This window comes from Rosa rugosa, chromosome 2, assembly GCF_958449725.1.
Source record: "Rosa rugosa chromosome 2, drRosRugo1.1, whole genome shotgun sequence".
Lineage (NCBI taxonomy): Eukaryota > Viridiplantae > Streptophyta > Magnoliopsida > Rosales > Rosaceae > Rosa > Rosa rugosa.
The window spans coordinates 70189828-70202214 of record NC_084821.1 but is presented as its reverse complement, the minus strand read 5'-3'; the positions used below and the strand labels follow the sequence as shown (position 1 = coordinate 70202214).

The following is a 12387-nucleotide window of genomic DNA, read 5'->3' as shown; positions in this document are numbered from 1 at the left end:
ACCTGTCTCACTGTCTGCAATAAATCAATGCGCCGATTCTTGAGATGCTGTTCATCACCCCTTTAATCGAGCACATAGTTCCTGCAACTTAACTAATTCAATGATCTATGAGGTGTTTAAGTTTTTAGTTGAAAAGATATTAGTGCTAATAATAGTTGGATCATCGATATATAATTAAACTAATGGGACTAATTTAGTGAACTAATTAACTAACTGCAGGACGAGGAGCAAAATGGGTGTGATGGATCATACATTGAGGGCTGCATAAAAGAACCTCAAGGCTCTTCAGTTGAAGAGGCACAAGCATTTGTTATCAGAAAGATTTCGTATGAATGGGAGAACCTCAACCAAGAATGCTTCTCTTGTAATCCGTTTTCAGAGTCTTTTACACAACTTGCTCTTAATGTATCAAGAATGTTTCCGATGATGTACGACTAGAATGCCCATCATAGTCCTCCAAGCCTCGAGGAGAATATGAAGTCGTTGCTTCCAACTCTTGCAAAAGGCATCACTCATGGCTAGCTAGTTAAGCCCAATATAATCGAATTGAGCCCGAAAGAAAAGCTTTTTCTTTTTTGGTCGAAGTGGGGATGAACCCGAAAGAAACTGATGTAAAAAAAATTTCTTTTTTTTTTTTTTTTTTTTTTTTTTTTTCCAAATGTAAGGATCAGATTGTGAAAACGTGGTTCTATTCAAATCTCCACATTTACTATATAAACCTCTATATCAAAAAAAAAAAATTAAAATTCAGATTTTACCAATTTTCTTATATACATTTTTTGGGTATATAAATGTATCCTTCTTCAACCTTTCCACCTCCTACCTACACCTCCGACCACATCTATACAACCAAGGTCGAGATCGTCAGATCTGACCCTTAAATTTTGCCTTTCCCATCTTTGTTGTACATAGTAGACAAGGGGCTAAAAATCCCAAACAAATATTCATGTTGTTGAATCAACAAGCAATTTTTTTCAGTTTTGTTGTTTGTGGTTTATGATTAAAATGAAAACAAAGAGGTACGGTAATCAATACCAATTAACAGTGATGAATACTCGATTTTTGAATTCCACCTTCAAAGAGAAACTCCAATATAAATGGCCTGTATTAGTTACATTTTCTTTTAAGCTCGACTTTCGATCTATTTCCTTATTAATTATTCTCTCTCTGTTTATACAGATATTGCGATTAGGGTTTCCATTGTAATCATTATGTGATTCTTCTTCTTGTGATCCTTCTAACTCATATAATGGATTTATCAACTATCCAGCTTCTCCTATGAGGTCACATGCACTGATGCACATGACATTTCATATCCATATGGAAGCAACTCAACAAAGAACCATAATGTTTCGGATCAATATATGGAAACAACTGGGAATAATATGCTTAATGCTTCTCGTCAATTATGATACACTAAAATATGTGTTCTATATCAAGTCCCAGCTAGCTAGATTCTCTTTTGATAAATTTTAAATACTTATATGTATATGCACGTAATTCTTGTTTATATGACACTGATCATCACGCTCGTACCTAGATATATGTCCTTGTTTATTGGACAATGATAAACCAGCGAGTGGCGTTTAAGTTTCAACGTTTTCTGAAAGCTAGGTAGGTAGAATTTGTTCGTCTTGCCATTATTGCAGGACTATTGGTCCATAAGTGTCTGTTCTTTGCATTTCTATGTGCATGAAACGGTGCAAAACTGCAAATTAACATCTGAAACCTTCTATAAAACTCATCTTTCAATCAAACTAATTTTACCTTCTAAAAGTGTGAGTCCTCACTATAAGCACTTTGCATACAACAATAACAAGAAATCTCACCTAATTTTTCAAGTTAACAACAACAAATTTGTCATTCATGAATGTCACCAAAAAAATCCTCGCAGCGTTGAAAGCAACAGCCTCGTATTCTCATTTTCATTTTAAAAATAGTACAGTCAAAGGAATGATCATTGCCACCCGCTCCATGTGACGTGGGTCTCCATTTCCATAACTACCATAACAAAATCATGATGTTAATGTGAAATTGTGACCAAGAAGCCAACCCTTTTTCAATTTCCCTCAGCTTGTTCTTTGGAGACTTCGTGTGATTTGAGATAATTGTGTGCTTCATGTCTCGTAATTGTGTTGTTTTCATTATTCCTAAAAACAAAATAAAAAAATTGTTTTCTTCAAGAAGGAAATCAAGTTGCGGATGCTTTTATTCTTTGTGGACCTTTGTCATCAGGATCAACTTGACTTACCTCATTTTCGTTTTATTCAATGAGTTTCATTCAGTGTTAGTTGCTAATTAAGTTTTATATGTAGGTTGCTTTATCTTTTATTTGGTGGGATTTTGTTTGATCTTCGTCCCTATTGTATTGACATTCCCTAGCTCTTTCTAATAAATGGAGACATGTTCCCTTTAATAAATAAAAAAGATAAAATAAAAAAAACAATTCAACGTGTAAATCATATAGCAGATGAGCCAAAGCTTCAAAAATCATATCTATATGGAAATGGAATCCATCACTCATATATATCTTTCACCACTCATTTTGATATTTGTTTCATCCAATATCATTTAGTTTTCTGCTCATAGGTGGTTGAAAGTGATGAGTTGAGATTAGGGCTGGCAAATTCAGTGGAGACAAACCAGCCAACTGAATCATTCCTGAATCAAGTTTTTCGGTAACCAACAATTTCGGTAACTGAAGTTGTAGTACGGTAGAACCGAACCAAGATGGCATAATTGGTACAGTATTAATTTTGAATTTTCCAAAAATAAGGTATACCGTATCGTACTACATATTTAATATAATATTTATTTATTTTAAATATTTCTTATATTATCAATCATAGTCGTTGATTTTCTTTAATTTTATTTCATATTAACTAACAACCGTTAGATTAAAACTTTCCAAATCCTAATCCCTAATCCCTCAGCCCCTCTCTCAGTCACTCCCTCAGTCTCTCTCTCTCTCTCTCTAGAACCCGACCGAGGCTCTGAGCCTCTCAAACTCTTCAAAGAAACGTCGTCTCTCTCTCTCTCTCTCCGGCACGTGCTCTCAATTCTCAGCCTCTCTCCGGCCAGGATGGGATTTCAGTAGCTCTGGTTAAACTAGACTTCCACTCTTCCAACTCTCCGGCCAGCTCTCCCATGACTCTGGGTTTCTGGGTTCAGTAGCAAAAGTGGTAAGTCGAATTTCTGGTTTTTAGTATTTCAATTGAATTTCTGACTCTCATGACTCTCATAATCTCACAATTTATGGGTTTTACACTTTTTAGTTGCAAACTTGCAAAGCAGAAATTTTGCATAAACTTGAGTCTTTGAGGGAACACATCAACCTTCAAGAATTTGTTTTCAACTATTGTCCACTTAGTTATTGTTTCATTTGTGTGAACTATGAATTATTGAATTAGAATTTGTATGATGAACTGAAGTTGATGAATGATTATTTTTTTTTGCTTATTTTTCATTTACATGTTTGGTCTAGGCTTTTAGTTTTTCATTTGTTGATAGGTTTGGCCGTTTGGACCTTTTAAAATTTGAGTTGGGTTGTAGCCGGATTATGGCCCAATTAAAAACTTTGTTGGAGCCCAACCAACCGATACGTACCAACCGAGCATCTCGGTATACCGATATATTGGTATACCGACTTCTGTGGTAGGTAATGGAAGAATATTTTATGTACCAAACTAGTCCGGTATGGTAGCTGGTTTTGGGCCTGCAGCTTCGGTATCAAACCAAACCCAGCCCTACTTGAGATACTATGTTTCTACGAATCTTCTTAGTTTCAAGCAAAAAGTTACAGTTAATTATAACTACTGTATGCTTATTTTCTCATCATTGAGTTATATTTCTTGATCTAATCGAGATCTATCATACTTTTCTTTCTTTAATCAAATAAGCTAGGAAGAACATATATGTTGAGAATATATACATCCCAAATGAGAAAAATGAGACATTGTCTATGAGTTTATAATGGTTTGGGCCACTCCATCTATTGTCAATTGATTTTGGATGTGAACTATAGATTACTTTATCATGGTATCAGAGCGGGTTATCCCACGTGTGCATGCCTCACGGCCATACGGGCTCCACGTCACCCAAAGTTGTCCACGTGTATGGCTTGAAAATTCGCCACACGTGCAGGGGCGTGTTGAGAATATATACATCTCACATGAAAATGAGACATTGCCTATGAGTTTATAAGAGTTTGCCACTCCATCCATTGCCAATTGATTTTAGATGTGAATCTCAGATTTCTTTATCAATATATATGGTTAATTGTTACTCATATTCAACAAAAGAAGCTTGTCTTTCTTGATCATTGAGTTATTTTACTTGATCTGATCGATTATCGCTCATATATACTTGTCTAGCTGTCGTGATTTCTTAATCAAATTAGGAAGAACGTATACTCTTCTTTTTGTGGCAAACATACGTACGGTTCATTGCTGGCTTTGCTGCATGTTTATATTAAAAGGTTGTGAACCACAATTAAAACTATTAAAGCTTCAGTAGTGTGTACTTTCATGCATCTAGTTAGTTCTAATTAAAGCGATTGAAATGTTTGAATCTTGTGAACCTGTCTGGTGAATTGAACGTATACACACAACATGTAAGATTTTTGAACTTTGCCTTTTATGATAGTTCAGTTTACCTGTGTCGATGGACTATTTAAGAAATAATCGAAACTCCTTCACTTACGTGCTGTACCATTTGCTTCAGCAATTGTAGAACGAGGTGAGTCAGCTTGTCTGATATCCCGCGGACAACTGTCGCTATGCACATTACTGAGTTATTCGTTTTGTGTGTGATATCCCGCGGACAACTGTCTGATATTCCCGCCGTCGCCGTCCACCTGGTCATGCTCAGTCGACAACTCTCCATTGTCATCTACGTTTCTCTCTCGTTTCTTTATGGTGCGATGTTGGTGTGTCAAATAATGGAATGGATGGAAACCAGTTTAGAATATTATTTATCAGAACTGGTGAATTGAACGTATATACACAACATGTAAGATTTATGTTTTATGATAGTTCAGTTTACCTGTGTCGATGGACTATTTAAGAAATAATTGAAATTCTCAGTAACGTCCTGTACCATTTGCTTCAGCAATTGTAGAACGAGGTGAGTCAGGTTGTCTGATATCCCGCGGACAACTGTCGCTATGCACATTACTGAGTTATTCGTTTTGTGTGATTGAGATAAACCGTCCTCCATTGTCCAAAAACTAAAAAAAATATAAAAATAAAAAAGATACATGCTCGTCAGCAATAATTTATTTGTTTTTTTTTTTAATAACATAATTTATTTGTTTTATAATCGCAAGGATTTTTTTTTTCTTTTCGTCTGAAAAATTAACTTTATTAAGAGGCAACAGCCCAACACGTCAAATTTTCCTTGCGAATTTTGATTCTACAACACTCAATTTGGAAAATCTAAATTAGATACGCCACATGCGAATGTCTGTAAATATTTATAACCAACGAACAGTGTCATTTACCGTATCTAATAGTTTTATTTTTATATTGCATCTCAAAATACAAAAAGTAAGAGCAACTTCAACAACTTCTCCATAATTTTTCTCAAAACACATAATTTTTGTATTATGTCAAAGCTTTAAGTAATTTTTCTTCTTCAACTACAACAGATTCCCTATTTTACATCAATTTCTAAAATCTCCATAATTCTTAAAGTAACTCCAACAGATTCCCTATAATTTATGTATTATAGAGAAGCAAAAGTCAAAGCTTTAGCCGTTTTTTTTTTCTCCAACTCCAATAGATTCCCTATTTTACATCAATTTCTAAAATCTCCATAATTCTTAAAGTAACTCCAACAGCTTCCCTATAATTTATGTATTATAGAGAAGCAAAAGTCAAAGCTTTAGCCTTTTTTTTTTTTTTTCTCCAACTCTAACAGATTTCCTATTTTACAGCAATCTCTAAGAGCATCTTTAGCAATGCTAGCCATTTTTTAGTCAAATTTTAGCTAAAGTAGCTAAAAAGTCATTTTAGCTAGCCACTTTAGAATTACGTCTGCATCATTGCTCTCTATTTTAGCTAGTTTTGAATTTATATTATTTTTTAAATGAATATTAAATAGTTTAAATGTATTTATAAATTACATAAAATAACTTAAAAGGAATGTTTTAAATTATAGAGAGTCTCATCCCGCTCTCTATATTTAGGAGCGAGATAGCTAAAAGTTATAATAGAGAGCCACTTAGGAGTCTGGTGCAGCTGCTAAAATAGATAAAAAGCTAAACATGCTCTCCAAAATAGCTAAGGAGCCACAATAGAGAGTCTGCTAAAGATGCTCTAATTCTTCCTTAAAATTTTAGAGATTGCTGTAAATTTAGGAAATTTGATTTTCTCTTTCCTCACTATCCCTAAAATGAGGATAGTTATAGGGAATCTGTTGGAGAAAAATATGCTCATTTTTCTCTAAAATAGAGAAAAACTAAAATTTGAGGAAGCTGTTTACTTAAAATTTTAGAGATTGTTGTAAATTTAGGGAATTTTGTTTTATCTTTCCTCACTATCCCTAAAATGGAGATAGTTATAGGAAATCTGTTTGAGCAAAATAGCTTATTTTTTCCTAAAATAGAGAAAAATCAAAATATGGGGAAACTGTTGGAGTTGTTCTAATGTGGAAAACCAAATCATGTCAAACTTGCCATGCATGGGTCGTTAGGGATTAAAAACTCTTTAAAAAATGGTGAAAAAAGGTGAAAAACTGGGAAGGTACCTTGACAAGAGAAAAAACCTGCATGCTCCCGACTCTCAACTTTCTCGTTTTGGATCTCACTAAAGTAGATCTAAGTCTGGTTCTTGGAGAAAGGGGATGATGGGGGAGAGGGACATCTACATTTCTTATTGTACTGTTGAAGTGATAGACTAAAATAAATCATCCTTCTTGACTCCCTATTGATGGATTACTAATTGATTAGTATTAGTTAAATAACTCATTAAGAGAAGAAAAATAGCAATTTAGAAGCTAGGGAACCAAACCAAAGAACTCTACAAAGTCAAGGAAAAAGAAATAAGCTATCGAAACCAAAAGTCAGAAAGACTATTGGTGAGCGTCGCACCACACTATGTTAGAGAAAGTCGCACTATAATCTATTAAAACATCGGCTACCTTATTTCCCTTGTGAAAAACATGTGAAACACAGAACTCATTTGTGTGCAAGGGACTATTCACATCACGAGCTTATTGAAACCCTACGTGTATCAATTGCACACATGGAAGGCGTTTTGTGGTCCCCTATCAACACAGTTAGGAATGTCAAGGTTTGAAGCAAAGCGCCAAGGAAAAATCCCCGAAAATCTCTAAAAACTCCACCAAAACCCGCTCTCCTTGAAACAGGGGTGGAGCCAGAAATTCAAAAGCCTCGAGGGGGAGCCTGCACAAATGATAGAAAAAGATTGTGTTCGTGCTAAATTTTTTCATATACAAAAAAATAAACTAATAAAGTATATATTGTTTTATGTCTCATAACCAATTAATATTTAATTTAAATTTTTTTTCCAAACATCAAAATTATAATAAAATTTGATAAAAGTAAAGTAAAGAATTCGGGAAATTAATATTTTTTTTCTATATTGAGACTGAATTTGAGTTAAGTATCCAAAAATAATTTTTCTTAATTAATTGGATCAGTATAGAGTAACAGGTGGGGGAGAGGGCGCCAAAAAGATATGTAATAGTGATTTTCCAGCCATACCACAAAGAATGCGATGAGAAGTCAAATCAATCCCGCAACACTGCAATATATCCTTTGATAACACCCTATCCCGCAATACTTTTCAAGAATAAAGAGAAATACAGAGGACAACGATTTTAGACCATATGATAAAAGATAAGATAAAACAAAAGATGGAGAAGCGACCCACCACACTATATTAGAAGAGTTCGTAGCATAGTTCACCAAAAGTGTCGGCTATCTTATTTCGTTTGCGAAAAATATGTGAGACACGGAAAATTATTTAAGAAATCTGGTATAAGCAATTAAGCCAACTAACACAAAGTTGTCATAGAACTGTGGATGAGATTTAATAAAATCTATGAGAGAATAGTCAACTTCTAGTCAGATGTGGTTCAAATTATGAACACGCGGCGATGAAACTTGGGATATCAACACTAAAAAAGCAAAAAATAAGCTCCAAAAAAAGTCTGATATAATCCCTAAAAACGACTCCATAACTTCCGGACCCCTCATCATGGTTCCAAGCCTCATCACTATAGCATGCAGAGATAGCTATTTGTTTAATTAAACAAGTCTTTAACTTTCAAGAAAAATACTTAGGTGGGGCTTCCCTACCACGTGGCCTTACGGCCACCCAATCAGAGGAAAGAAAGTTTTTCATCTTTTCCGAAAATGCCCCTGCTCCCTAATGTGCAATACCCAAAACACCCCCCTGCTGGACGGTGATTGGCCCTCCCCACCACGTGTCCCGTGCGGGTGCCCTACGCAAGAATCTCTCAACTTTCAAAAGCCAAAACCAGCAATTAGATGGAGAGCTAGCTACTTGGTTTGAACCAGTCATAATAGTCAAAATAAGCATTGAACATTTGGGCATTTGAGCCAGTCTCTGCCCAAAGACTTAAGACACCGACTTGTCACCGTCACATCAATTAAGAATTGAGACTAAACGAGATTAGTGTGCAGCACACTTTCACATTTCACGAGCATATTACATGTACTAATTGCACTAGTGGAAGGCGTTTTGTGGTCCCCTATAAAAAAACAATTTCCCAGATGTATTTCGTGTGTGTGGCTACCATTCAACCACGTGGCAATTTTTCATTTGGTAAAACACTATATCTCTCTCCTCATGTGTATATTTTCTCTGCCCATTTTACCCTCTGTTTCTTAAATCAGGTCTTTTGGGTTGTTCTCTCTCATGATCTATATCCGTTCTTCTTCCTGAAGAAGTAGAGCCCAGCTTCTTTTGTTCTTATTGCACCTCAAAATTCATGGAGAAAATACCAAAATTATTATAATTAATTATTAAATAAAAGGCGGCATGTTTCTTTGAGTTCCTAATAACAGCTTTCAGGATCTTCTGAAAAGTGCTGATCATTTGATTATTAGCTGCTTTCTGAATGAATAGAATATTTTTGTCCAGAAGCAAAAATTTAAGTTGTTTCCAACTAGTAACCCATTGCAGATCCAATTTGGAATTTTACGAACTCAATTTCGAATCGCAACCTAAACTTGAAGTGGTTGGATCCGGTAGGTTTTCGGTATCGGAGAGAAGGCTTGGTGATGAACGATTTGGCATATTGGGCTCGGGTCAGGCTGACCCAGAACACAAAGGTCGGGTCGGGTCGGGGTAGGTGGAGGACGACTGTGAGAGAAGACGCAGAGGGTAAAATAGGGAGAGAAACAATTAATTCTTTAACAAATGAAAAACTGCCACATGGCTGAATGTGACTAACACACACATGTATACTCCCCATTTAGTATTTAGTATTTACAGAAGCTTCTTTTCCTATAAATTGGGAGTCAGGCTGACCTCCATTAGTTACACCAAAACCAGTATCTCTCCTTGAAGCTTCTAACTCTCGTTTCTCTCTAGACTTGAATTTTTACTTACCATTACTCAATGGCGTTCATTCTTCAAGCTCACTCTGCCTCCTCAAAGTCTCAGACTGTAAGTAGTGGCTACTTTATTAACTCATCGATGGAAATTTGCCACAGTTTCTTTTCCTTTTACGGGTTTCATCCTTACTCTGTCAAGTTTTTCACTTTTTCATGATATATACATACAGGCTGATCTTCACGTCCGTCATGAAGAAAAACTGAAGGAGTTGAAGGAAACACTCGCAAATTCCGGAAAAGATCAACTGCAGCAATTGGTTATGGTTGATGCCATGCAACGCCTCGGCGTCGCTTATTACTTCCAAGAAGAAATTGATGCAATTTTAGAGAAGCAATACACCAGGTCATCAGCTTATAATGATAATGACGATGGAAATCATCAACTTCTTGAGGCTTCCCTACGTTTTCGACTATTGAGACAACAAGGCTTCCCTGTAACTCCAGGTTGTCTTCACTAGAATTCAACTATATATATGTAATTTACATATCATTAGAGAAGGGATAGTCCGTCTCAATCTATTAGTTTAGTATGTTGTCGAAATAATTACTTTTAGCCGGGGTAGAAGAGTATAATGTGGTCAACTGGTCATATACTAGGTATTTAAGGTGGGGCTGTGCTTTTGTAACATTTGAACATGAAAAGGAAAGTTGTCGATAATATGTACTGACTTAATGAGGGTGACAGATGCAGAGGCATGTAACAAGATCAAGAACAATGAGAAACTCAAATCCGGACTAATAGCTGGTGATGAAGACATAAAAGGATTAGTGGAATTATGTGAAGCATCTCACTTGAGTTTCCAAGGAGAAGAAACGCTTGACGAAGCAGGAAAGCTCAGCCGCCAGCTTCTCACTGCCTGGGTCCCCAACAATCTCAAAGATCATCGCGCAACACTGCTTGTTGCGCACACACTGGAGCATCCTTATCACAAGAGCTTGACAAGATTCATGGCCAAGAACTTTTTCAATAATTTTCAAGGCCAAGAGAAATGGGTTTGTTCTTTACGAGAGCTAGCAAACCTAGAGTTCAACATGGTTGAATCCATAATCCGAAATGAAATCCTACAAGTATCTCGGTCAGTATACTAACTAGTACTTCATTTAAAAGAATGTTAAATCATTTTTGGTTCTTATTGTTCTTTACTTAATCTGAGTTTTTCTTTCAACATCTTATAGATGGTGGAAAGAACTAGGTTTGACCAAAGAGTTGAAGTTTGTGAGAGACCAGCCAATTAAATGGTACACATGGCCGATGGCGAGCCTCGTTGATCCACGATTATCAGATGAAAGAATTGAACTCACAAAAGCAATCTCTCTTGTTTACATTATAGATGACATTTTTGACGTTCATGGAACTCTGGATGAACTCATTCACTTCACAGCAGCAGTTGCGAGGTATGCGCATATGCATAATGCACGTGCATGTACATATAACCTCACATCACTAAAATCTAATTAGTTCGTTCCTAATTGAAAAAAAAAAAAAAAAATATGCAGATGGGATACTGATACAAATGATGAGCTACCGAATTACATGAAAACATGTTTCAAGGCTCTTAATGAGATTACCAATGATATCAGCGAGAGTGTCTACGAAAAGCACGGATGGAACCCTATTGAAACCCTAAGAGAATCGGTATGTGTACATATATCAAGTAATAAGTGACTAATTAGCCATTTAATTAACTCTTGTTTGAATATTTGTCACTGAGAACGTTGTATTGATGCTACAGTGGGCAAGATTGTGCAAGGCATTCTTAGTAGAAGCAGAATGGTTTAGACATGGGCAGTTGCCAAACTCCGAGGACTACTTGAAGAATGGGATTATCAGTTCAGGGGTGCCTGCAGTTTTAACCCACGCCTTCTTTATTCTTGGTCAAGATATGACCAAGGAAACCATAGATCTTTTCAACAACATCAACTTACCTAGTATCGTGTCTTCAACGGCCACGATACTTCGGCTATGGGATGACTTTGGAAGCGCCATGGTAATGTGTTCCGAACTTCCGATAACCATTTTAGTTGGATAGTTTAATAAAGCTTAGTTAAAAATTAATGGGACTAATTTAGCGAACTAATTAACTGCAGGACGAGGAGCAAAATGGGTATGATGGATCATACATGCAGTGCTATATGGAAGAACATCCAGGCTCTTTGGTCGAAGAAGCGCAAGCATATGTAATCCGAAAGATTTCGGATGAATGGAAGTACCTCAACCAAGAATGCTTCTCTTGCAATCCATTTTCAGAGTCCTTTACACAACTCGCTCTCAATGTTTCTAGAATGGTTCCCATGATGTACGATTACAATGCCCATCATCGTCTTCCAAGCCTTGAGGAGAATATGAAGTCGTTGCTTTTGGATAGTTTTCTTTCCAAAGGCATCACTCATGGCTAGCTACGCGCGGGAAACCCATGCAGTAGATCAATTTATGAATTAAGGCCGGCCATAAACAAAAGCTTTCTAGATTTATGTAAAAAGGCCATGATTGAATGTCTTGAGAACTATAAAAACAAAATGTTTTAAGAAATGAAGGAATGAGTAATAAATAAAGTCTCGTTTGGTAAGATTTTTGTTCTTCTATCTATTTATGGTTGTAATTTTTTTATTTCATGATATAGGCGAAACATATGGCAGAAATGAAAGAGCATGTATATCTGAAACAAAAATTTAGAAACGTTCAAAAATTATCTGAAATAGTCCTTGTTTAGGTGAAGCATAAAGTGTGTAGAAAATATATGAGCTTTGGTCATTATATATAGGAAGAAGTGGCCAGTTGT

At 35.9% G+C, this 12387-nt stretch overlaps 1 protein-coding gene and 1 long non-coding RNA gene across 2 annotated transcripts; both read left to right on the top strand.

The window, feature by feature from the left end:
• The first annotated feature begins 2580 nt into the window (after positions 1-2580).
• On the top strand, positions 2581-5059 carry LOC133733585 (uncharacterized). Its single transcript, XR_009857791.1, has 2 exons — positions 2581-3182; positions 4723-5059. It is a non-coding gene; the product is annotated as an uncharacterized LOC133733585 (long non-coding RNA).
• Positions 5060-9500: 4441 nt separating this feature from the next.
• LOC133729803 ((3S,6E)-nerolidol synthase 1-like) lies at positions 9501-12176 on the top strand. Its single transcript, XM_062157379.1, has 7 exons — positions 9501-9659; positions 9778-10051; positions 10293-10683; positions 10784-11002; positions 11105-11243; positions 11341-11595; positions 11696-12176. The coding sequence occupies exons 1-7, from the start codon at positions 9612-9614 to the stop codon at positions 12002-12004; spliced, it is 1635 nt and encodes a 544-aa protein (XP_062013363.1). The 5' UTR covers positions 9501-9611; the 3' UTR covers positions 12005-12176.
• Positions 12177-12387: the final 211 nt, after the last annotated feature.